Source organism: Lithobates pipiens, unplaced genomic scaffold (genome assembly GCF_037356315.1).
Source record: "Lithobates pipiens isolate NorthernLeopardFrog02 unplaced genomic scaffold, aLitPip1_a1.2 Scaffold_23, whole genome shotgun sequence".
NCBI classification, from domain to species: Eukaryota; Metazoa; Chordata; class Amphibia; order Anura; family Ranidae; genus Lithobates; species Lithobates pipiens.
Window position 1 is genome coordinate 45710753 of NW_027507785.1, and position 27144 is coordinate 45737896.

A 27144-nucleotide genomic window follows, 5' to 3' on the forward strand; every position below is an offset into this window, starting at 1 on the left:
GCTCTGGGGTGTTGTGTTGGCTGTCTGGTTTTGTGTTGGGTCTGGGGTGTTGTGTTGGCTCTCTGGTGCTCTGGTGCTGTGTTGGCTCTGGAGTGTTGTGTTGGCTCTCTGGTGCTGTGTTAGCTCTGTGGTGTTGTGTTAGCTCTCTGGTGCTGTGTTGGCTCTGATGTGTTTTGTTGGCTCTCTGGCGCTGTCTTGGCTCTGGGGTGTTGTGTTGGCTGTCTGGTTTTGTGTTGGCTCTGGGGTGTTGTGTTGGCCCTCTGGCGCTGTGTTGGCTCTGGGGTGTTGTGTTGGCTCTCTGGCGCTTTGTTGGCTCTGTGGTGTGGTGTTGGCTGTCTGGTTTTGTGTTGGGTCTAGGGTGTTGTGTTGGCTCTCTGGCGCTGTGTTGGCGGTCTGGTTTTGTGTTGGGTCTAGGGTGTTGTGTTGGCTCTATGGCGCTGTGTTGGCTCTGGGATATTGTGTTGGTGGTCTGGTTTTGTGTTGGCTCTGGGGTGTTGTGTTGGCTGTCTGGCGCTGTGTTGGCTCTCTGGTGCTGTGTTGGCTCCCTGCTGCTGTGTTGGCTCTGGGATATTGTGTTGGCTGTCTGGTTTTGTGTTGGCTCTGGGGTGTTGTGTTGGCTCTCTGGCGCTGTGTTGGCTCTGTGGTGTTGTGTTGGCGGTCTGGTTTTGTGTTGGCTCTGGGGTGTTGTGTTGGTGGTCTGGTTTTGTGTTGGCTCTGGGGTGTTGTGTTGGTGGTCTGGTTTTGTGTTGGCTCTGGGGTGTTGTGTTGGCTCTCTGGCGTTGTGTTGGCTTTGGAATATTGTGTTGGCTGTCTGGTTTTGTGTTGGGTCTGGGGTATTGTGTTGGCTCTCTGGCACTGTGTTGGCTCTGGGGTGTTGTGTTGGCTGTCTGGTTTTGTGTTGGGTCTGGGGTATTGTGTTGGCTCTCTGGCGCTGTGGTCCTGCATGTTGCATCTCTGATGCGTTTCCATTAAAACACACGTTTCTTAAATTCCAATGGTATCACACCTAAAATGCATGTAAAATGTCTCCAAAATGTTACACATGAAAAATGTGCCACACAGATGTAAACCAGCACTAAGGGTGGTATAAAGTTCCGGCATCCACCAAACACTACAATATCACTTCTAGGTGGAGATACATTGTTACATTTGTTACAATTTGGGATAACTTAAAAAACACACAGGGCCGTCCAGTTCAATCTATGTTGGCATAAATTCTTTCACATCTGAGTGGAGCCGGGAACCTGGGGCTGACATTGAGAAAACATCTTGTATATCCTTCTAGAGCCTGCTGAGAGTTGTACTCCCCGGGGCTTATCTCTGTCTGGTCTACATACAGAAATATGAACATGTCCCGGGGATATTCTGGATGATCTGGTTTCTCAGCTTCTATGAACTATGACCAGCCTTATCCAGGTGTTATCTGTGCCCCGAGGGCATCACAATCCAACATGCTGCACCACCAAGTGTGACATCCTCCAACCAGCTGTCTTGGTGAGGCTTTGAGGCCATTATCTATAGTATAGCAATAGAGCGCCATCCACTGACCAGCTAAATAAATACAGACACCGGTCACCCCGACAGATGACACGGACAGATGACACGGACAGATGACACGGGCTCACTAGAGGTGCCGAATCTAAAGTCTGCTACACACAGCCGATTGAATGGAAAAAACTGAGGAGCAGCCATTGGTATTTTTTTCAGCCTAATGAACAGATATAGCAAAACCCTCATCTCCGGAAAAACATGGTGCCAATGTGGCGAGACATTTTATTGACTTGGCGACCACCAGCCCACAATTTACTGCGGACAAGCAAGTAATTTACCCCGGCCTTTCTTTCTCTGAAAATGGGTGCAGGACCGCAACCACGACCCCGAAATCCCCTTCTCCCCCACACACACCCTCCATCAAATAGTGGGTATGGTTAAATTTCACAATGGTGGGGGGGGGGGTTGGGGTCTTAAAGAGCATTAAATACCAGGAGTTCATTACCTACAAAAGGCAGAGTTCGGAGGGGGGTTACACACAGAGTGCAGGGTTCAGGGTTGCGCTATGTGCACAGTTTGGTGGTACATTACCTACATAGTGCAAAGTTCAGGGGTGAGCTACACAGAGTGCAGAGTTCCACCGTCTTCCACAGCTGCTTACCTCTGTATCCCCCGTCCACATCTCACTTTCACCCCTCTATAGCTCTGACCTCTGCATGCAATCCCCCCTCCCCCACCATTTTCCACATGTCCGACTTTTGCTGCTGTGTTAAGTTGAAGCACCCAGCCGCCTCAGGTATTTTCCTTCCCACTGTAGTTCGGCCCGTCTTTCTCACTTGTGCATCCGCACTGCACCCTGAACGCCTGCACCTCCTTTTTTTCCCATCCTGCACTCAGTGGGAGCTGTTCAGCTGATCAGATCTGTGGGAGTCTTTGGGAGACAAGCTGTCGCTTTTAAACACAGAAGCCGGACTTACAAGTGATGGTGGCAGGGGCGGACTGACCCCGGGCAATAGGAGATTATGGGGCCCCCAGGCAATCCGAGATTATGGGGCCACACAGTATACACACACACAGTATACAATCACACAGTATACACACACATGTACACACAGTATTGGCTGAGAAGGTACTGGAGAGGTGGAGCAGCTATAATCTTGGGATATTTAGACCAAAAGGATGTCGATAAGGTACATTTCAGAGACAGATGTAAAAAAAAACACAGATTTTTACATACTGTCCCTGGTTTTACTGAGGCTGGCAACCCTGATGGGGCCCCCTAGTGGCCCGGGCCCAATGGTCAGTCCGCCCCTGGATGGTGGTGAGCAGAGAGCAGGGGGCCTAAGCCAGAGGTGGTGGATGGAGTTCCACCAAGTTCCAGCTGAAAAAAAGCCCTGGATATGCCCGTGCGTCGGTACCTACTTCCGGGTTTAGGGCTAGCTGATTTGGGGACATGGACAGAAGGGAGAGAAGCAGGTTCAACCTTTTTCTTTCTCATAGTGACTGAGCGAGGATGGACATCATGTAATACATCACTTATTGAGAGTTTTTTTATGATCTGGGTTTAGTGACACTTTAAGGAAGCTGTCGGATATTCCAGAACACTGAACAGAATGTGAGGACATCCCTTCCCTTTGTAGCTACTTCTCAGAACAGTCCCTATAGTAGTAGGACATAAGCAATGTTCCAGTGCAGGCAAGCCTTAATACTAGTGCACCAGGGGTTAACAGTAGCAACAGTCACTAAGATGCCCCTTTCAGGTCTGTACTCACAGTGCCCTCAGGACTTGGATGTCTCCCTCCAGACTCAGGCAGTCTCCTCCATGAAGCCTCCAGACTAGATCCTCAGTGAAACACCTCTTTTAGCTTTCCAGGAGCTTGTAGCAGAGTTGTCCCCTTCTGTGAAACTAGCAGGATCTTCAGCTTAACTACCAGGAAGGGCAACAGCCCTTTTGGCTAGGAACCCCCCCCCCCCCTCCTGGGCAGAAACACTGCTATCCCAGGCTCCAGACTATTTATACACCCCCCCTGCCACCATCTGGGCCCCCTCCCTAGGAACCTCCCCTCCTGGGGAGAAACACTGCTCTCCCAGGCTCCGTACTATTTATACACCCCCCCTGCCACCATCTGGGCCCCCTCCCTAGGAACCTCCCCTCCTGGGGAGATACACTGCTCTCCCAGGCTCCAGACTATTTATACACTCCCCCTGCCACCATCTGGGCCCCCTCCCTAGGAACCTCCACTCCTGGGGAGAAACACTGCTCTCCCAGGCTCCATACTATTTATACACCCCCCTGGCACCATCTGGGCCCCCTCCCTCGGAACCTCCCCTCCTGGGGAGAAACACTGCTCTCCCAGGCTCCATACTATTTATACACCCCCCTGGCACCATCTGGGCCCCCTCCCTCGGAACCTCCCCTCCTGGGGAGAAACACTGCTCTCCCAGGCTCCAGACTATTTATACACTCCCCCGGCCCCCATCTGGGCCCCCTCCCTAGGAACCTCCCCTCTTGGGGAGAAACACTGCTCTCCCAGGCTCCATACTATTTATACACCCCCCTGGCACCATCTGGGCCCCCTCCCTCGGAACCTCCCCTCCTGGGGAGAAACACTGCTCTCCCAGGCTCCAGACTATTTATACACTCCCCCGGCCCCCATCTGGGCCCCCTCCCTAGGAACCTCCCCTCTTGGGGAGAAACACTGCTCTCCCAGGCTCCATACTATTTATACACCCCCCCCCCCTGCCACCATCTGGGCCCCCTCCCTAGGAACCTCCCCTCTTGGGGAGAAACACTGCTCTCCCAGGCTCCATACTATTTATACACTCCCCCAGCCATCATCTGGGCCCCTCCCCCAGGTATTGGCTGGAGTTGCATAATTATTCAGGCTGCTCATTTGATTCTCCCACCTAATATATTCTAGAAGTTTCCAGAAGGCAGGGGGAAGCAATCAAATTTGCAGCCGCAGAGCCCAGAGAAGACCAAAGCAATCACATGCCGCTCTGCTGACTACAGCAGAGCCACAAGAACAACATTTGCCTGATCCTTACAAGAAGCCTATTTAGGAGGGTGCTACACAAATATGGAACAGCAAGAGAATAGGTGAGGGGCACGTCACGTAAATGGGACATTAGTAAGTCTCGTTCTGTCCTCAGAATATATGGAGTCACAGTGTATTTTCCTTCACATTGCTTGCATTGGACATTCTGAGTGGTTTCCTCCAGTGGTGGTGAATTTGCTGATATCATCAATGGAGGTTCCTCTTCAGACGATGGGCTGATCTTATAATGCTGTTATGAGCCAAACATGAAGACTTCCCCAGCTGGGAGTTGCACAATATTTTCTTTTCTTCAGAGGTTTCCTCCTCACTCGGAGCAGCTTCGGTCATTTGTCTGTTGCATCGGCAGAACTTTATAACTGAAGCCCTCAACCTGCACAGACTAGGATCCCAAGGGGTGTTCTTAGTTCGAGCTGATCAGCCAATCGGTGCATCTGCCTCACACAGGACCACGGAGAAGAAACAAAGGCAGCGAATCCGGAGGGAGCCCGCTCCAGCAAACGGTATTTTTGGGGCCATAATTGTTATTTGGGAGTGACAAGGGGGAGAAACGACTCCCATTGACAAGAATGTCTGGCAGTGGCGGCTCGTTCATAGGGGGCACAGGGGTGCCCCCCAATCCATACATCCTGCCCTCCAATCTACAAGCGGGGCGCCTGACGCATAGATCTCAATGGAGTTTTTTTTTTTTTTTTGAAGCACGTGATTAGAGTTCGAGGCTCTAATTAGCTTCAAAAAAGGGTGTGCCGGGGCACAGAGCACTGCGCCCCGAGCCCACCCACTTGAGTGACAATAGCAAATTAATATTTGCTATTGTCTTCCTGATTCTCCTCCCGGCCAATCAGGAAGCAGTTCCTGAGACCCGATTGGCCAAGGAGTCTTAGGACTCCCGGCCAATCGGACCTCAGTCAGGACCCACTTCCTGTTCAGCCTGGAGGAGAAGCAATGGCCCCGGAGCGAGGAGCTGCAGCCCGAATCCATGTCTGCCTGATCTGCCTCCTTCCTAAGGTAAGGAGGCTTCTGATCGCTGCCGCATTCCTGTCCGTCTCCCACATGGGATGGGGGAGGTCATTGCATTCCCCTCCCACAGGGGGGGTTGCTGCATTCCCAGCCATCTCCCGCAGAGGTGGGGGGGGGGGGAATCGCCGCATTCTCGTCCGTCTCCCAGGGGGCTGGGGATGGTTGGGGTTGGTTTGCTGCCCCCCCAAACGTATTGAGCACCAGCCGCCACTGATGTCTTGGTATGCTAATGTCTCCCCCCCTGCTAATGCCAGGATAAGGTCCTTTAAGAGACAAGGCGAAAAGGCCAAATGTGCCCCCTCCCCCCATGAGCTGTGAACTACTTCAGCAGAATAGGTTGCATGATCTGCCCTTCCTACTGAAGAGCCCATTGTAACCACCTCGTCAGCCTACCCCTTGGCCCTGCCCATGCAGTGCATTGAGTGGCCATTAACCAGCACGAGCTATGGCACGTGGAGGTATAGAGAATCCAAGACCCCTGTGTAAGCCGAGGGTAAGTGGTAACATTACCACATTGTAATCCTATAGGGCTGCCCTGGTAATTAGATGTTTTTTTCAAACCAAAGATTTAGAGTGGAACTCAACCCCCCCCCCCCCCCAGGGCAGGGTAGAAAAGGGGGAACACGAGTGTGCACTCCTCCTCCTCCTGAACCATACCAGACCACATGGCCAAAACATGGCCACTGCCTTGCTAAAGAAGCTGAGGGTAAAGGTGATGGACTGACCAAGCATGTCTCCAGACCTAAACCCTATTGATCATCTGTGGGACATCCTCAAACGGAAGGTGGAGGAGCGCAAGGTCTCCAACATCCACCAGCTCTGTGATGTCATCATGGAGGAGGGGAAGAGGACTCCAGTGACAACCTGTGAAGCTCTGGTGACCTCCATGCCCAAGAGGGTGAAGGCAGTGCTGGAAAATAATGGTGACCACACAAAATATTGACACTTTGGTCCCAATTTGGACATTTTCACTTAGGGGTGTACTGACTTTTGTTGCCAGCGGTTTAGACATTAATGGCTGTGTGTTGAGTTATTTTGAGGGGACAGGAAATTTACACTGTTATACAAGCTGTACACTCACTACTTTACATTGTAGACAAGTGTCATTTCTTCAGAGTTGTCACATGAAAAGAGAGAAGAAAAGATTTACAAAAATGTGAGGGGTGTACTTACTTTTGGGAGATACTGTGTGTATATATATATATATATATATGTTCCTCAAAATCAAATCAACAAAATAATATAACATTTATACGTTATATTATTAGACCCATTATTTCAATTGATACTGTACATGATAATAAGATCATATAACAAGGGATCTCCTGCGAGATGTTTAACCCTTTCCCGCCGAGCGTACGCACATCTGCGTACTCGGCTTCCGGGGGTTATACCGGGATGATGCCCGCACCTGCAGGCATCATCCCGGTACCGTTTTTTACAGCAGGCGATTGGCTATCCAGGCATAACAACCGATGCGGCTAAAAGCCGCTCGGCTGTTATGCCGGATGAGCGGGAGGGGACGTCCCCCCCCTCCCGCCGCCTCTCGCCGCTGTTACCGGTGCTCCCGCTCGATCGGGAGCACCGATTAGCAATCCGTCGGCTCTGGCTGCTGGGGAGGAACTGGAACGAAGCCGTAATCGGCTTCGTTCCAGTCTCCTCATCGTAAACACGGAAGCGACGTCATGACGTCACTTCCCGTTTACTCGGCTGCCAATGGCGCCGGTTTTAAAAAAATATTCGGTATTCAGAATCGCCGTTTTCGGCGATCTGAATACATTGAAGTGTAAAGGAGGGGTGGGGGGTCTTTTAGACCCCCGATCCCTCCATAAAGAGTACCTGTCACCACCTATTACTGTCACAAGGGATGTTTACATTCCTTGTGACAGCAATAAAAGTGATCAAATTATTATTTTTTTTTTTAAACAATTTAGTCATTTAAAAATAAATAAAATAAATAAAAAAAGAAAAAAAAAAATTTCAAAGCGCCCGCCGTCCCCGCGAGCTCGCGAAGCAAAGAAAACGCATACGGAAGTCGCGCCCGCATATGTAAACGGTGTTCAAATCACACATGTGAGGTATCGCCGCGATCGTCAGAGCGAGAGCAATAATTCTAGCAGTAGACCTCCTCTGTAACGCTAACCTGGTAACCGTAAAAAAAATTTAAAGCGTCGCCTATTGAGATTTTTAGGTACCGTACTTTGTCGTCAATCTACAAGTGCGCGCAATTATAAAGTGTGACATGTTTGGTATCTATTTACTCGGCGTAACATTATCTTTCACATTTCGCAAAAAAATTGGGCTAATTTTACTGTTTTGTTTTTTTTTTATTCATGAAAGTGTCCCTTTTCCCAAAAAGTTGCGTTTAAAACACCACTGCGCAAATACCGTGTGACATAAAATATTGCAACAATCGCCGTTTTATTCTCTAGAGCCTCTGCTAAAAAAATATATATAATGTTTGGGGGTTCCAAGTAATTTTCTAGCAAAAAATATGGATTTTAACTTGTAAACACCAAATTCCAAAAATAGGCTTAGTCATGAAAGGGATAAAGGACAATCACAGCATCACATCAAAGGGAAAATCTCACCCCAGATGTATAGAAATCGCCTATCACTCCACACATGTGCAATTAAAGTAGTATTAGACCCTCGGTATATTTTTATTTAACACATTGAGCACTATAAAAAAGAAAAGAAAAGTTTCTCAAAAAACTAAAGTATTTCTTACCCCAACACTTGCAGTTTACAGCTTTCAATGATGTGGCTCCTGCTCTCTTAGCGCTACTTCCCTGGACTTCAGGAAATTACAGGGAATCTCTGGTCACACAACATACATTTTCATTTGAGCATTATAATAATAATACAAAGGACAGTTATTACTGACAATCCAATATAAGACTACTTGAAAAATCTTTAAAACTGGAGAGCGCAGAATCTGATGCAGCGCTGCATAGAAACCAATCAGCTTCCAGGTTTTATTGTTAAAGGTGTTTGTATTGTCCGCCTGGTAATTTTTACTTACAGGGAAGCCTATAATAAGGCCTATAATAAGGCTTACCTGTAGGGAAAATGAATATCTCCTAAACCTGCACCGTTCAGGAGATATTCACCCTGCATGTAGCCGCTGACATCGGCACCGGATGCACGCTGGAGGTCCGGTGGTTCGTGCCGGAACCTGCCGGAACGGAGGAGTGACATCATCTTGGCTCCGGTCACTCACCGCGCCGGAGCCCGCGAACCCGGAAGAAACGCCCAGGGAACATGTCAGCTCCCTCGGAGGTGACTGGGCAAGCTTGGGGAGCTTCGTTCTAAGGCAAGTATTTCATAATATGCTAGTATGCGATGCATGCTAGCACATTATGCTATTGTCTTGCAGGATTTATTTATTTATTTTTTGTTTACTACAGATTTTAACAAATACATTGAAGTTAGAAGTTGATTGGCTACCATGCTGCACCAGATTTTGTTTGCGCCAGTTTTAGTCAATCTCTCACTCTCTCTCCTCTCTTCTGTCTGTCACTCTTCGGCCGCGTACACACGGGCGGATTGTCTGTCCAACTTAGTCCGCTGAACCGTGTTTCAGCGGACAATCCGCTCGTGTGTGGGCTTCAGCGGACTTTTTCAGCGGACAATCTGACGAACAAAGTCTTACGGAATTTCCGTAATTTTGTCCGTTCAAACTTGGTTTTGTCCGTCCAAACTTGGTTTCAGCGGACAGTCCGCTCGTGTGTAGGCAAGTTGGACGGACTAAGTATGGCGCATGCTCAGAAAGGATTTACACGGCGGAAGGTTGCATTGCTGTGTATTGGACGTCGTATTTCTAGTCCCGTCGTACGTGCTGTACACGTCATCGCGCACGCTTTCAGCGGACTGTCTGTTCATCGTGTGTGGTCAAGTCCGTTCATTCAAAAGTAGGACGGACTGTCTGTCGGATTGTCTGACGGACTTAGTTGGCCAGACAATCCGCCCGTGTGTACGCGGCCTTCCTCTCACTCTCCTCCTCTTCTCTGCTCTTCTCCTTTCTTTTCTCTTCTCTTTCCTCACCTCTCCCCTCTTCTCTCTCTTTACTCTCTCTTATATCTCTCTTTTCTCTATTTCTTCTCTCTCTCTTCTCTCTATTCTCACATTATCTCTCTTTTCTCTCTGTCTTTTCTCTCTGTCTTTTCTCTCTGTCGTCTCTCTCATTTCTCTTCTCTCTATTTTTACTTATCTTCTCTCTCTTTTCTTTTCTCTTCTCTTCTTTCTCTTTTCTCTTCTCTCTCTCTTCTCTTATCTCTCTTTTCCCCTCTCTCCACTCTCTCCATTCTTCTCTCTCTTCTCTTTTCTCTCTGTTTTCTCTTCTCTTGTCTCCTCTCTCTCTCTCTCGCTCTTCTCTTCTATCTTCTCTTCTCTCTCTCTCTCGTCTCTCTATTTTCTCTTCTCTCCCTTTTCTCTTCTTTTCTCTCTCTTTTTTCTTCACTCTCTATTCTCTTCTGTCTTTTCTCTTCTCTTCTCTCTCTTTTCTCTTCTCTCTCTTTTCTCGTCTCTTCTCTCTCTTTCTCTCCCTCTTCTCTCTATCTTCTCTCCTCTCTCCCCCCATTCTCTCTCTTTCTCTTCTTTCTTTCTCCTCTCTCTCTTTTTATTCTCTATATCTTCTCCTCTCTATCGTCTCTCTCTTTTCTCTTTTCTCTATTTTCTCTCCTCTTTTCTCTATTGTCTCTTCTCTTCTCTCTTTTATCGTCTCTCTTTCTTTCTCTCTCTTCTCTCCCCCTCTTCTATTTTCTCTTCTCTCCCTTTCTCTTCTTTCTTTCTCTTCTCTCTCTCTTTATATTCTCTATATCTTCTCTTCTCTTCTATCCTTTCTTCTCTCTCTTTTCTCTTCTCTCTCTCCTCTCTATTTTCTCTTCTCTCTTTTCCCTTCTCTTCTCTCTCGCTCTCTATTAGTGATGGCCGAACGGTTCGCCCGGCGGTCGTTTCGCGGCGAATTTCCGACTTTCGCCGTCCGCGGGTTCGAACGCCTTTTTCCGTCGTTCGCCCCGGCGGACTTACGTGTTTAATGTATACAAGAACTTTAACCTTTCGTGACACGTTTATCATGTGTTACAGGACAACCAATTGAGACATGACAGCTCATGGACACTTGGACATTCCCCCTAACCTATAAATACACCCGATCCGGTGGCCATTTTACATTCTTTCTTCTGTCACTGTAGGGAAAGGATCCTGTGTGGAGTAGGGACAGAGAAAACGCTAGCTATTTGGTACACAAAAGTTCTTTTCAGGACTGGTATAGGTGTTAGGTCAGCAGCCTGAGTTTCTTTTGTCAGTTTAGATAAAGGGACAGAGCGCTGTATGCTGCTATTTTAGGGACAGCTCAGCCAGATTAGTCTTTCTTCATCATCATCATCATCATCATCATTAGCTGTTACTATCAGGTCCACAAAAGAGCTGTTCCAGCTAATCGTTCCAGCCTACTCTTTTTTGCCAATTTGTATAGGGACAGGCAGGAAGCAGTGTGTCAGGCAGTGAGGATAATTTTAAAGACTTGCTGTTACTATTAGTTCCACAAAGGTTCTTTTCAGGACTGGTATCAGTGGTACGGTAATAGGCTTGTACACGTATAATATTCTTTCTTCCAAATATAGAAAGAATATTATACTTGACTGCTGCCCTTCTGCTGCAGTCTGCTAATCATTCACAACTCACTTGTTCCACAAAGCTCTTTATCAGGACTGGTAACTTGGTCTGTCTAGGGTGCTACGGTACATAGGCTTGGGTGCGGTACAGTCTGCTGTTCTGTAAGGACCGCTATCGGTCCACAATAGATAGGGTTGCCGTGCACTACTGCTGACCGCTGCCCTATACTGCAGCAGTCCTTCAGCGGTATAGGGACTGACGCACAGTCTGCTAAACACTAATACACAACCTGCTTGGTCCACAAAAGTTCTTATAAGGACTGGTAACTTGGTATAGGGTGCTACGGTACATAGGCCTGAGTGCGTTACAGTCTGCTGTTCTGTAAGGACCGCTATCGGTCCACAATACATAGGGTTGACGTGCACTACTGCTGACCGCTGCCCTATACTGCAGCAGTCCTTCAGCGGTATAGGGACTGACGCACAGTCTGCTAAACACTAACACACAACCTGCTTGGTCCACAAAAGTTCTTATAAGGACTGGTAACTTGGTATAGGGTGCTACGGTACATAGGCCTGAGTGCAGTACAGTCTGCTGTTCTGTAAGGACTGCTATCGGTCCACAATACATAGGGTTGCCGTGCACTACTGCTGACCGCTGCCCTATACTGCAGCAGTCCTTCAGCGGTATAGGGACTGACGCACAGTCTGCTAAACACTAATACACAACCTGCTTGGTCCACAAAAGTTCTTATAAGGACTGGTAACTTGGTATAGGGTGCTACGGTACATAGGCCTGAGTGCAGTACAGTCTGCTGTTCTGTAAGGACCGCTATCGGTCCACAATACATAGGGTTGCCGTGCACTACTGCTGACCGCTGCCCTATACTGCAGCAGTCCTTCATTGGTATAGGGACTGACGTACAGTCTGCTAATCACTAACACACAACCTGCTTGGTCCACAAAAGTTCTTATAAGGACTGGTAACTTGGTATAGGGTGCTACGGTACATAGGCCTGAGTGCGTTACAGTCTGCTGTTCTGTAAGGACCGCTATCGGTCCACAATACATAGGGTTGCCGTGCACTACTGCTGACCGCTGCCCTATACTGCAGCAGTCCTTCAGCGGTATAGGGACTGACGCACAGTCTGCTAAACACTAACACACAACCTGCTTGGTCCACAAAAGTTTTTATAAGGACTGGTAACTTGGTATAGGGTGCTACGGTACATAGGCCTGAGTGCAGTACAGTCTGCTGTTCTGTAAGGACCGCTATCGGTCCACAATACATAGGGTTGCCGTGCACTACTGCTGACCGCTGCCCTATACTGCAGCAGTCCTTCATTGGTATAGGGACTGACGTACAGTCTGCTAATCACTAACACACAACCTGCTTGGTCCACAAAAGTTCTTATAAGGACTGGTAACTTGGTATAGGGTGCTACGGTACATAGGCCTGAGTGCGTTACAGTCTGCTGTTCTGTAAGGACCGCTATCGGTCCACAATACATAGGGTTGCCGTGCACTACTGCTGACCGCTGCCCTATACTGCAGCAGTCCTTCAGCGGTATAGGGACTGACGCACAGTCTGCTAAACACTAACACACAACCTGCTTGGTCCACAAAAGTTCTTATAAGGACTGGTAACTTGGTATAGGGTGCTACGGTACATAGGCCTGAGTGCGTTACAGTCTGCTGTTCTGTAAGGACCGCTATCGGTCCACAATACATAGGGTTGCCGTGCACTACTGCTGACCGCTGCCCTATACTGCAGCAGTCCTTCATTGGTATAGGGACTGACGTACAGTCTGCTAATCACTAACACACAACCTGCTTGGTCCACAAAAGTTCTTATAAGGACTGGTAACTTGGTATAGGGTGCTACGGTACATAGGCCTGAGTGCGTTACAGTCTGCTGTTCTGTAAGGACCGCTATCGGTCCACAATACATAGGGTTGCCGTGCACTACTGCTGACCGCTGCCCTATACTGCAGCAGTCCTTCAGCGGTATAGGGACTGACGCACAGTCTGCTAAACACTAACACACAACCTGCTTGGTCCACAAAAGTTCTTATAAGGACTGGTAACTTGGTATAGGGTGCTACGGTACATAGGCCTGAGTGCAGTACAGTCTGCTGTTCTGTAAGGACCGCTATCGGTCCACAATACATAGGGTTGCCGTGCACTACTGCTGACCGCTGCCCTATACTGCAGCAGTCCTTCATTGGTATAGGGACTGACGTACAGTCTGCTAATCACTAACACACAACCTGCTTGGTCCACAAAAGTTCTTATAAGGACTGGTAACTTGGTATAGGGTGCTACGGTACATAGGCCTGAGTGCAGTACAGTCTGCTGTTCTGTAAGGACCGCTATCGGTCCACAATACATAGGGTTGCCGTGCACTACTGCTGACCGCTGCCCTATACTGCAGCAGTCCTTCATTGGTATAGGGACTGACGTACAGTCTGCTAATCACTAACACACAACCTGCTTGGTCCACAAAAGTTTTTATAAGGACTGGTAACTTGGTATAGGGTGCTACGGTACATAGGCCTGAGTGCAGTACAGTCTGCTGTTCTGTAAGGACCGCTATCGGTCCACAATACATAGGGTTGACGTGCACTACTGCTGACCGCTGCCCTATACTGCAGCAGTCCTTCAGCGGTATAGGGACTAAGAGTTTTGTCACAGGGTGATTTAAAAAATGACAGGCAGAGGAAGAGGCAGGCCCTTCCGCAGGGGTGGTAGGGGTAGGGCAGGAGCAACAGCCTTGAGCCAAAGTGGGAAGTTGCAGAAGGTGCGTTCAATTACTTTAAAGGACGCACCAGACTTGGTTGAGTGGCTCACTCAGCCTTATTCTTCTGCACCCTCCTCATCCTCTCGATCTGCACCCTCTTCTTCACTCTCTGCTATGTGCACCCCCAAAGACACTACCACCAACAACACCACCACCACCACATACCTTCCGCTTGAGTGCAAATGGGGGCCTTCATGCTCCAGTGTTTTAATAGGGACCCCCGTATAAAAAGCATGAGGGTCAAGGACCAGTACTGGGTGGCAACGTACTTAGATCCCCGGTACAAACACAAAATGGCGGAAATGTTACCGCCGTCGCAGAGGGCTGTCAGAATGCAGCACTTCCAGGCCTTGCTTCGAGAAATGCTGCATTCTGCTTTTGCGTGCGCTGGCAGAGGAGCAATTCCCACTCCCAGAGAAGGATTTGCGGGTACCAATCCAACAGCGCCTGCAAGAAGAGGCCGGTTTGAAGATGTGTTGGTGACTTCGGATATGAGGTCATTCTTTCAGCCGACCCATCGACAGGTGTCATCCGGATCCAGCATCAGGGAACGCCTAGACCGTCAGGTGTCCGACTACATTGGGTTAACGGCCGATGTGGACGCTCTGAGGAGTGATGAACCCCTAGACTACTGGGTGGGCAGGCTTGACCTCTGGCCAGAGCTTGCCCAATTTGCAATCGAACTGTTGGCTTGCCCCTCATCCAGTGTCCTGTCCGAAAGGACGTTCAGCGCAGCAGGGGGGATTGTGACCGATAAGCGTACTCGCCTAGCTCACGACAGTGTTAACTACCTCACATTTCTAAAAATGAATGAGGCATGGATCTCGGAGGAATTCAACACATGTGATCAGTAGACCATGTATATGTCTATAAACAATTTTTGGAATCAAGCACACAGACCTTCTTAATTCATTTGGCTCACTTCCCTGACCCAAAAAAGCACACCGTACTATATGCCCCTACCCTCCTCTTTGAAGAGGTTGAGCGGTGTCATATTTCTACTGGGGCTGCTTATTATGAGGGGTTCCCACCATCCCTGTGCTGTGCTGACTTCCTCCTGGGTGTTCTTATTATGAGGGGCTCCCACCATCCCTGTGCTGTGCTGACTTCCTCCTGGGGGTTCTTATTATGAGGGGCTCCCACCATCCCTGTGCTGTGCTGACTTCCTCCTGGGGGTTCTTATTATGAGGGGATCACACCATCCCTGTGCTGTGCTGACTTCCTCCTGGGGCTGCTTACGGTGCTGCTGTCAGCGCTGTATGTCACGGAGCTGCTGTCAGCGCTGTATGTCACGGAGCTGCTGTCAGCGCTGTATGTCACGGAGCTGCTGTCAGCGCTGTATGTCACGGAGCTGCTGTCAGCGCTGTATGTCACGGAGCTGCTGTCAGCGCTGTATGTCACGGAGCTGCTGTCAGCGCTGTATGTCACGGAGCTGCTGTCAGCGCTGTATGTCACGGAGCTGCTGTCAGCGCTGTATGTCACGGTGCTGCTGTCAGCGCTGTATGTCACGGAGCTGCTGTCAGCGCTGTATGTCACGGAGCTGCTGTCAGTGCTGTATGTCACGGAGCTGCTGTCAGCGCTGTATGTCACGGAGCTGCTGTCAGCGCTGTATGTCACGGAGCTGCTGTCAGCGCTGTATGTCACGGTGCTGCTGTCAGCGCTGTATGTCACGGAGCTGCTGTCAGCGCTGTATGTCACGGAGCTGCTGTCAGTGCTGTATGTCACGGAGCTGCTGTCAGCGCTGTATGTCACGGAGCTGCTGTCAGCGCTGTATGTCACGGAGCTGCTGTCAGCGCTGTATGTCACGGTGCTGCTGTCAGCGCTGTATGTCACGGAGCTGCTGTCAGCGCTGTATGTCACGGAGCTGCTGTCAGCGCTGTATGTCACGGAGCTGCTGTCAGCGCTGTATGTCACGGAGCTGCTGTCAGCGCTGTATGTCACGGAGCTGCTGTCAGCGCTGTATGTCACGGTGCTGATGTCAGTGCTCTGTATTACGGTGCTGCTGTCAGTGCTCTGTATCTCCTGCACCCTCTTGTTTGCCTACCCTGGTCCCTGACCTTCCCTCTCCTCCATTGCCTTCATTAGCTCCATAGTCCTGAATTGTCAGAACAATTTCCCAAATAAAAAAAAAATGCTTGTAGTTATCGATCCCAAATTCACCTCATACATGTATTATGCTATTGTCCAGGTGGTGGGACTACGTGCTACCCCCTAATAATTACCCCGTGGCCGCAAATTCGACCTAAAGGTTTGCGAAATTCGCCTCCCATTGAAGTCAATGGAGCCCGCGGCGAACGGTCGTTTTCGCGAACGTTTGTGTCCGTTCGCGTTTCGCGTTCGCGAAACGTCCCGTCGGAAGTTCGTCCATCACTACTCTCTATCTTCTCTTCTATCTCTCTTTTGCTTCTCTTCTCTCTCTCTTTTCTTTTCTCTCTCTCTTCTCTTTTGCTCTCCTTTTTAAATCTCTCCTGTTCTCTCTCATTTTCTCTTCTTTCTCTCCTCTCTCTCTCTCTTCTCTTTTGCTTATCTCCTCTCTCTCTTCTCTTCTCTATCATTTCTCTGCTCTCTATCGTTTCTCTGCTCTCTATTGTTTCTCTCTTTTCTCTCAGTTTTCTCTTCTCTGTCTTTCTCTCGCTCTTTCTCTTCTCTCCACCTCTTTCTTTTCTCTCTCCCCTCTCCCTCTCTTCTCTCTCTCTTTTCTCTTCACTTATCTCTCCTCTCTCTCTTCTCTTCTCTCTCTCTCTACACTCACTCTCTTCTCTCTCCTCTCTCTCTTCTCCCTTTCTTGCTTCTCTCTTCTCCCTCTCTCCTCTCTCTCTCTTCTCCCTTTCTTGCTTCTCTCTTCTCCCTCTCTCCTCTCTCTTCTCTCTCTCTCCTCTCTCTCTCCTCCCTCTCTCTCTTCTCTCTCTCCTCTCTCTCTTCTCTCCCTCTCTCCTCTCTCTCTTCTCTCTCCCCCCTCTCTCTCTTCTCTCTTTTTCTCCTCTCTCTCTCTTTAAAAACAAAAGATAAATGATTAAACATGGATGAAGTGTAATGGGTGATATCGTAGAAGTCAGTTTTCAGCCTTCCATACACGTTACGTAAGCAGGCGCGGTTTTGTGGTTGGTCGGTCGGTCTGGTCTTGTGGTATCAGTGATGGGGGAGGGGAGATAACAGGAACTGACGGGACAGAGAGGAGGAAGAGGGAACAGCCGGCAGAGGAGAAAGAAGAGGACACAATGTAAAGTAAACGTCTTCCTCAATCCCTGCGCTACAATCCGTTCGGGCGCCTCCTAAGGAAGAACAGAGGCGACACAACTCCGAACGAACGGAGGCGATGAAACTTCCAAAAATCTGTCCTGATTGGGAGCCGACCGACCCCAATATCCAATCTGCAATCTGATTACATATCAGTAAGGAGGAAAGATCAGAGTATCATGTCTAAGGCTGGATTCACACCAATGCGATTTTTCATGCTTTTTTCAGAAACGCAGGACATGTTTTTTTAACATGAGTTCCTATGGAACACGTTCACATCAATGCATTTTTGTACCTCTGCGGTTTTGGAAAGGGTCAGGGACTCTTAAACACTTTTTTGGTTCAATAGACTTCAATGGAGGCACTGCAAAAAAAAACATGTAGTGCATTTTTAGCACGCTTTTGGTGAGTTTTGCATTTTTTAATTTGCCCAAAAATAAATTGACCAAATAAAAAGAAAGAAAACATCAAAAATGCGCGTCCAGAAAGGCGGAAAAGCAACATGCATAGGTGTGAATGGAGCCTTACACATCATCATAATCATCAACATTATTAGAATTATTTTTTATTATTATTTTTTTAAAATATTATTGTTATTTATTTATGTTTTATTATTATTATTACTATTATCATTATTATTAGTATTATTTTATTCTTCTCTCTCCCCCCATTCTTTCTCTTCTTTCTTTCTCTTCTCTCTCTTTTTATTCTCTATATCTTCTCCTCTCTATTGTCTCTCTCTTTTCTCTATTTTCTCTTCTCTTTTCTCTATTGTCTCTTTTCTTCTCTCTTTTATCGTCTCTCTTTCTTTCTCTCTCTTCTCTCCCCCTCTTCTATTTTCTCTTCTCTCTCTTTATATTCTCTATATCTTCTCTTCTCTCTATTTCTCTTCTCTTCTATCCTTTCTTCTCTCTCTTTTCTCTTCTCTCTCTCCTCTCTATTTTATCTTCTCTCTCTTTTCTCTATTTTCTCTTCTCTCTTTTCCCTTCCCTTCCCTTCTCTTCTCTCTCTCTATCTTCTCTTCTATCTCTCTTCTCTCTTTTGCTTCTCTTCTCTCTCTCTTTTCTATTCTCTTCCTCTCTCTTCTCTTTTGCTCTCCTTTTTAAATCTCTCCCGTTCTCTCTCATTTTCTCTTCTTTCTCTCCTCTCTCTCTCTCTTCTCTTTCGCTTATCTCCTCTCTCTCTTCTCTATCATTTCTCTGCTCTCTATCGTTTCTCTCTTTTCTCTCAGTTTTCTCTTCTTTGTCTTTCTCTCGCTCTTTCTCTTCTCTCCACCTCTTTCTTTTCTCTCTCCCCTCTCTTCTCTCTATCTCTTTTCTCTTCACTTATCTCTCCTCTCCTCTCTCTCTTTTCTCTCTCTCTCTCCTCTCACTCTATTTTCTCTCGCTCTCTTCTCTCTCCTCTCTCTCTTCTCCTTTTCTTGCTTCTCTCTTCTACCTCTCTCTCTCTCTCTCCTTTCTCTCCCCCTCCTCTCTCTCTCCTCTCTCTCTCTTCTCTCCCTCTCTCTCTCTCTGTCTCTTCTCTCTCCCCCCTCTCTCTCTTCTCTCTTTTTCTCCTCTCTCTCTCTTTAAAAACAAAAAATAAACGATTAAACATGGATGAAGTGTAATGGGTGATATCCTAGAAGTCAGTTTTCAGCCTTCCATACGCGGTTTTGTGGTTGGTCGGTCGGTCGGTCTGGTCTTGTGGTGTCAGTGATGGGGGAGGGGAGATAACAGGAACTGACGGGACAGAGAGGAGGAAGAGGGAACAGCCGGCAGAGGAGAAAGAAGAGGACACAATGTAAAGTAAACGTCTTCCTCAATCCCTGCGCTACAATCCGTTCGGGCGCCTCCTAAGGAAGAACAGAGGCGACACAACTCCGAACGAACGGAGGCGATGAAACTTCCAAAAATCTGTCCTGATTGGGAGCCGACCGACCCCAATATCCAATCTGCAATCTGATTACATATCAGTAAGGAGGAAAGATCAGAGTATCATGTCTAAGGCTGGATTCACACCAATGCGATTTTTCATGCTTTTTTCAGAAACGCAGGACGTGTTTTTTTTAACATGAGTTCCTATGGAACACGTTCACATCAATGCATTTTTGTACCTCTGCGGTTTTGGAAAGGGTCAGGGACTCTTAAACACTTTTTTGGTTCAATAGACTTCAATGGAGGCACTGCAAAAAAAATAAAAAACATGCAGTGCATTTTGTAGCACGCTTTTTGTTTTGCATTTTTTTATTTGCCCAAAAATAAATTGGCCAAATAAAAAGAAAGAAAACATCAAAAACGCGCGTCCAGAAAGGCGGAAAAGCAACATGCATAGGTGTGAATGGAGCCTTACACATCATCATAATCATCAACATTATTAGAATTATTTTTTATTATTTTTTATTATTCTTTTTTTTTTAAATATTATTGTTGTTATTTATTTATGTTTTATTATTATTATTACTATTATCATTATTATTAGTATTATTTTATTGTTATTATTTATTTAATATTTTTAGTAGTAGTAGTATAATAGAGGTGACCTCACCGCAGCCTAGGCAACGTCACTGACTGGTGACCTCACCGCAGCCTAGGCAACATCACTGAGTAGTGACATCACCTCAGCCTAGGCATTGTCACTGACTGGTGACATCACCTTAGCCTAGGCATCGTCACTAACTAGTGACCTCATATCAGCCTAGGCAACGTCACTAATTGGTGACCTCACCTCTATTTAGGCAACATCACTAATTGATGACCTCACCTCAACCTAGACAAAGTCACTGACTGGTGACCTCACCTCAGCCTAGACAAAGTCCTTGACTGGCAACCTCAACTCAGCCTAGGCAATATCACTGGCTGGTGACATCACCTCAGCTTAGGCAACATCACTGACTGGTGACCTCACCAGAGCCCAGGCAAAGTCACTGACTGGTGATTTCACCACAACCTGTGTACCATCACTGACTGGTGACCTCACCTCAGCCTAGGCAAAGTCACTGACTGGAGCTCAAGGATGCCATTTTAATGATAACAGGTGGAGATTTTGTGAAAAATTATCCTGTTAACTTCTGACAAGTTTGGGAATTATTAATGTACAATTATTGAATTGCTGACTAGAAGTGGTCTTGACCTTAGGCTAAATATGTTCAGTAATAATGGTTTCTGTTTTATTTTTTTATTTTTTTATTTTTTTGACAGGTTATAAAGATTTCCCAGAGGACAAATGTCTCACAAGGGTCTTCTTCTGGCCATCCATCACCTTGTAACTGTTTTGGTTTCCACCAATGCCAGTCCAGGGGTTCTTCTTCCCGGGCGTCCTTTTGTCACGATCTGGAATGCCCCGACCAGCCAGTGCTGGGAGAAGTATGGCGTGGACCTGGACTTGGATCCGTTTGATATTGTGGTCAATGAGAACCAATCCTTCTCAGGAAGTGAGATGGTGATCTTCTACAAAAACCAGCTTGGGCTGTATCCCTATTATGACCTGGATGGCAATCCGATCAATGGCGGCTTGCCACAGAACACCAGCCTTAGTGACCACCTTAACCTGGCTTACAAAACCCTGATGACCACTATCCCATCATCGGACTTCAAGGGGGCAGCTGTCATAGACTGGGAGGATTGGAGGCCTTTGTGGGATCGGGACTGGGATAAACTGAACATCTATAGAGAACGTTCTCAGCAACTGGTGAAGGAGAGACACCCATCATGGCCTGCGGAGAAGGTACTGCTGGAGGCCCAAAGAGAGTTTGAGGAGGCTGCTGAAAAGTTTATAACGTCCACGTTGGCTTTAAGCCGTAAACTAAGGCCCGGTGGGCTGTGGGGCCTCTACGGCTTTCCTAACTGTTACAACTTTGACTACAAAAAAGGTATCTACAATTACACGGGAGAATGCCCGCAGCTGGAGATAGCCAGGAACGACCTTCTGAAATGGATGTGGAGGTCCAGCCAGGCGCTCTACCCAGAGATCTACCTGGAACAAATGTTGAAGGATTCTGGGTATGTCAAACAGTTTGTGAAACACCGTCTGGAAGAAGCCTTCAGGGTATCTGGGCAGTCAATAGAGGACGAGCTCCCTGTATTTCCCTATGCCCGGATTGTGTACACCTACAGCATGGACTTCCTGACCCAGGTAAGTGACAGATACATCATTCATAACCCATCATAACCCAGAGCTTATACAAATGAGAACCCTTTATTGTCTGCAAGGCCACCATTAGCAATCATAAGGCCCCATACAATCTGCCTGATTTGGACCCCCCCATTGTATATGGCCACCTTAAAGGAGATTGTACAATCAGGTTGTAACGTGTGACTGATTATTCTGTATTCCGCAGGAAGATCTCATCCAGACGATCGGACAGAGCGCAGCGTTGGGAAGTGCGGGGGTCGTCCTTTGGGGTAACAATGACTACCGCCGCAGCAAGGTAACTGGAATAGGAGAGATCCATGAAGGGGTGGAGCTGTAGATGGCGATGGAGCTCGATTGCCACTCAGAGGCTTCTCAGATGGGTGTCTCATATAATGACAGGTCCCCTATAATAACACCCCCCCCCCCCCAGCATACACACAGCTGTGAGTACGAGAGCCTCATAGACAGAAACATTGCGGTGGGGCTTCCATTTCTGCAATTAGGGGACGGGAGCTCAGAATTTGTGATTGGGGTCAGAACTTGCCCTTCTTGAGGGTCAAGGGTCACCTTTGCTACCCTCATCACACCACTGGGGTCACTGGGGGTCTACATGTTGTTGGGAAAGGTCAATATAAATAGTATTATACATAAAACAAACTTTTAAGCCCTTAAATTGCAAAGGCAGCTGGATGGGATTGTATACTTGCCATGGCCACAATGCTTTGCAGAAAGTACCGTCCTCAGAATGCAACCTATTCAAGTTAATGGGGCTGTAGCCCAACCACGTGCAATGCCCACAGTTGGGGTGTACGGCTTTTAAAGGTTTAAACAGCTGGTGTGAAGAAAACCAAATACCTCCCAGTCGCGGGTCAAACGCCCTCTGAAAAGCGATTCACCATGGATGGTTTTTCAGAGGGCAACACTCATGTAAATGTGCCTCTGGATGTGTTCCTCACTGAATGCAATGTACAGGTACAAACATGACCCATTCAAGTGAACAGGGCGACACTGCATCCATGTGCTAAGCTGGCCCGGTGCTCAGTTATTGTTGTGGGGCCCAAAGCAGCTATCCCTTGAGCCCCCACTGCCTGCAAATAGTTGATAAGTGGATTTGGGAGGGCCCAAGAAAATGTGGTAAATCCATATTACCAATTGCCAACCGGGCCATAGTCGAAAAACGGCTACAGCGTGGTTGGCTTACTCTGGGTGGACGTCCGTGGGACATCCTCCCAGAATGTTGTTCTTGCATGCCCACATCCGTGACCACCGAGTCTTCCCACGAATCATGAATCGCAGTAAATGGCCGCTTGAATCGGCTGTTTACCACGTGATCCCTCCGTCGAATGACGGAGCGCTCACTTGTAAACGAACATGACACCGGTTCCTCCCTCCCCTCTCTGTACCGATCTGTACAGTACAAGGGGAGAGGGGGAGAGATCATTTTTAGCGGCGCTGTGGGCTGGATCTGTAGTGCCCACAGTGCTGCTCTCTGACAATACCCTGCAATACTCTGCCAATACCCTGCAATACTCTGCCAATACCCTGCAATACTCTGCAATACCCTGCAATACCCTGCAATACCCTATCAATACTCTGCAATACCCTGCAATACTCTGCAATACCATGCAATACCCTGCAATACTCTGCAATACCCTGCAATACCCTGCAATACTCTGCAATACCCTGCAATACCCTGCAATACCCTGCAATACTCTGCAATACCCTGCAATACTCTGCAATACCCTGCAATACTCTGCAATACCATGCAATACTCTGCAATACCCTGCAATACTCTGCAATACTCTGCCAATACTCTGCAATACCCTGCAATACTCTGCAATACTCTGCCAATACTCTGCAATACCCTGCAATACTCTGCAATACTCTGCAATACTCTGCCAATACCTTGCAATACCCTGCAATACCCTGCAATACCCTGCAATACTCTGCCAATACCCTGCAATACCCTGCAACATCAGTCAAATGCCCTCTTAAAAGTGATCCACCAAAGATCGCTGTTTATACGTAAACTCTCACAAACACAAACAGGTTGAAGTTGATGGACCCGTGTCTGTATTCAACCTTATCAACTATGTAACTGTGCAGCATTTCCTCTACATTGATACAATGTTTCAATATGTTATTATGGCCTCTCTAGATAATTTTGTTTAACCCCTCAGGAGATCCTCAATGTCCCATTTCCTTGATATTTGTACAGATTTGTAATCAACAGCGTGTGAGAATCTGGGAGGAGTCACTGAGCCAAATTACTTTGTGTGCTCAATTCATGAAAATGTATCTACTGTACTGCTTTAAAATCAGCAATAAAATGGCTCATCGCGTTTTTCTAGTTTTCGCAAGACACCAAAAAATGCTACTAAAAATACCGCATGCGCTGTTTCTTGAAGTGATTAGGTATTTTACTAGTAAAAACTTGTGGTGTAGTATTTTAACACCAGCTCCCACCGGAAATCTTTAACAACCTGTCAGTGGTGGCCCGTCCATTAGGGGCAAACAGGGCCTGCCCCCTCCCCCACATCCATGCGTCCGGCCCCCTGATCTACATATCAGGGCGCCGGACCATGGATTCCAATGGGGGGGGGTGTCTTTTTGAAGCATGTGACTAGAGCCGGAGGCTTTAAAAGGCTTCAAAAAAGGGTGGGCTCCGGGTGCAGAGCACTGCGCTCCGAAGACCACCCAGTTGTGTGAGAATAGCGGATAAATACCAGGCCACATGTTCTTAAACCCCCCAAAGCAGTGGTCATCAACTCCTGTCCTCAGGGCCCACTAACATGCCAAGTTTTATGTATTACCTCGGGCGAGTTGCAGACTAGAATACGGCAATCACTGAGCAGCAAATTATATCACCTGTGATGGATTTCAGTTATCTTGCAAACCTGGCCTGTTAGTGGGTCCTGAGGACAGGAGTTGATGACCACTACCCCAATGCCCCTTGTCACCATGTTGATGAGGACAAGAGTCTCTTACCCACAACCCTGGCTCGGTGGTTGTGGGGGTGCGGGGGGTGACTTATCGGAATCTGGAAGCCCCCTTGTGTGAATGGGCATGGGGTACTTAGTACACCTACTCATTCACCAAACACAATGGCCAAAGTAAATAAAAACCTGGAGCCAGTTTTTAACAAGCCCTTTATTAAAAGAAGGGAAAAACTAAATAAATGTCCCCCCGAAGTAAATCCAGTGTCAGTCACGATAAACACTGCCCTGCCGATCGGCAACAAATAAAAAAAGGTCCACACCTGGCGCTTGGCTCCTGCTGACTGACGGCTCTGCCACGAAAGAAACTAAGCGATGGGGTCACCTGGTGATGTCACTGGGTGGCCCCGCCCCTTGTGACTTCATCAACTAGGGCTTGTGGACTTAAAAAATAGAAGAATGCTGAGCTAAGCACATAGGATGCCATTGGTTCCTTCTCCTTGCAAAATGCTGAATGCCTGGAGGTCATGGTGATCCTAAGGCTTCCTTTAAAGGAGAGGAAGTTTTGGTTCGTTTCAGAAAGTATCTGCCAAATGTTCTTCTGATAATCTTTTTGGAAAGTTGATGTATTTTTGAATGTTTGTTCATCACATGACCGCGCTTTGTTCTTTCGTAGGAGGCGTGTTTGGAGGTGAAGTCGTACATAGACTCTACACTAGGGAGGTATGTGGTCAATGTGACGCGCGGCGCCACCCAGTGTAGCCAGGCGCTGTGCGCAGGAAACGGACGCTGTGTGTGTAAAGACTCCACTTCTAACTGCCACCTCCACCTGAACCCCAACAGCTTCAGCATTAGGAGGAACCCCGAGGGCAGAGGCTTCCTGGTCTCCGGAGAGGCCTCCAAGATGGACATGGTGTACATGGCCGTCTATTTTCAGTGTCGTTGTTACCCCGGATGGAAGGGGCAGGACTGCTCCCACCAAACCAGCTGACCAACGCCGCTCTACAGTCTACTTCGTACTTATCGAAGCAGAGAGGAGCACCCGCTAATCTGTCTATAACCAATGAGGGAGAAGTTCATCAGCAGAACCCAGCAGAATACAGATGTGGAAGCTCATCCATCTCAGCCCAATATCTATATACACCCCATGGGGCTCAGAGCAACAAACAGTACATCCACCTCAGTCCAGGATCACTATACTCCCCATGGGGCTCCAAGCAACAGACAGTATATCCATCCCATTCCAGAATCCCTATACTCCCCATGGGGCTCAGAGCAACATGGAGTACACCCATCCCAGTCCAGCATCCCTATACTCCCCATTGGACTCACAGCAACAAGCAGTACATCCATCTCAGTCCAGGATCCCTATACTTCCCTTGGGGCTCCGAGCAACATACAGTACTTCCAACCCAGTCCAGGAGCCCTATACTCCCCATGGGGCTCCAAGCAACAGACAGTATATCCATCCCATTCCAGAATCCCTATACTCCCCATGGGGCTCAGAGCAACATGCAGTACACCCATCCCAGTCCAGCATCCCTATACTCCCCATTGGACTCACAGCAACATACAGTACATCCATCTCAGTCCAGGATCACTATACTTCCCTTGGGGCTCAGAGCAACATGCAGTACTTCCAACCCAGTCCCGGAGCCCTATACTTCCCATGGGGCTCCAAGCAACATACAGTACATCCATCTCAGTCCAGGATCTTTATACTTCCCATGGGGCTCAGGGCAACATACAGTTCATCATCTCAGTCCAAGATCCTTATTCTCCCAATGAGGCTCAGGGCAAAATACAGTACATCCATCTCAGTCCAGGATCTCTATACTTTTTATAAGGCTCAGAGCAACATACAATACATCCATCCAAGTCCAGGATCCCTATACTCCCCGTAGGGCTCAGAGCAACATAAAGCACACCCATCTCAGTCCAGGATCCCTATACTCCCCATGGGATGCAAACCATCATCGCCCATGATGCCTATACTTCTCACTGGGCTCAGAGCAAATTATAGTACATCTATTTCAGTTCACGATCACTATACTTCCTATAGGGCTCAGAGCAATATACAGTACATCCAACCAAGTCCAGGATCCCTATACTCCCCTTGGGATGCAAACCATCATCGCCCATGATGCCTATACTTCTCACTGGGCTCAGAGCAAATTATAGTACATCTATTTCAGTTCACGATCACTATACTCCCTATAGAGCTCAGAGCAATATACAGTGCATCCAACCAGGTCCAGGATCCCTTTACTCCCTGTAGGGCTCAGACCATCCAAGTCCAGGATCCCTATATTCCCTACAGGGCTCAGAGCACCATATCATCTAATAGCAGGGACAAAAAAAATATTCCATTTTATTTTTGCCTAAGAACATTCCAAATATTTGCCATATAAACTGCCTCATATTCTGACTGGTGCTTAGCACTCTGTATACGTGTAATGGGATTCCGTATACACATGGCAAACAGCTGCTGGATAGTGGATACCTCATTTTTTTTTACATTTTTATTGCAAAAAAAATAAAAAATTGCCTTCCCTCCTGCAGGGAACCCTCATCTGTCTGTATACTGCATGCAGGACATGTATTGCTTGCAGAAAAAAAGAATAAATATCCATTTATAAGGGACATTCTATGATAACACCAAAGAATCCAATGACCAATCAGGTTACAAAGAGATGGTCAAAAGGGACCCTACAATCATTTTGCTAAAATATACTAAATAAAGAATTACTTTCTTCAATCCGGGTTTTAATGTGTCGTAATTTCAATGATAAATAAAATAAACAAAGGATATGTTTATAGGCAGAACTGTTCATTCCAGTCATCAACTGTCCACACAGAGCCTCTGGTTTATA

At 47.6% G+C, this 27144-nt stretch overlaps 2 protein-coding genes across 3 annotated transcripts; one reads left to right on the top strand and one right to left on the bottom strand.

The window, feature by feature from the left end:
- Window positions 1–1195: 1195 nt before the first annotated feature.
- On the bottom strand, window positions 1196–19870 carry LOC143927110 (uncharacterized). The gene is made up of 4 exons (XM_077451065.1): window positions 19857–19870; window positions 18548–18787; window positions 16360–17045; window positions 1196–1329 (listed from the first exon to the last, which is right to left on the bottom strand). The coding sequence occupies exons 1-4, from the start codon at window positions 19868–19870 to the stop codon at window positions 1196–1198; spliced, it is 1074 nt and encodes a 357-aa protein (XP_077307191.1).
- LOC143927446 (hyaluronidase-1-like) lies at window positions 4848–27029 on the top strand. Of its 2 annotated transcripts, none has more exons than XM_077451522.1 (4): window positions 4848–5050; window positions 20402–21335; window positions 21541–21630; window positions 24948–27029. In XM_077451522.1, the coding sequence occupies exons 2-4, from the start codon at window positions 20427–20429 to the stop codon at window positions 25260–25262; spliced, it is 1314 nt and encodes a 437-aa protein (XP_077307648.1). In that variant the 5' UTR covers window positions 4848–5050; window positions 20402–20426; the 3' UTR covers window positions 25263–27029. The 2 variants fall into 2 exon arrangements, with proteins under 2 accessions (XP_077307648.1, XP_077307647.1); XM_077451521.1 differs by lacking the exon at window positions 4848–5050 and adding an exon at window positions 18718–19176.
- Window positions 27030–27144: the final 115 nt, after the last annotated feature.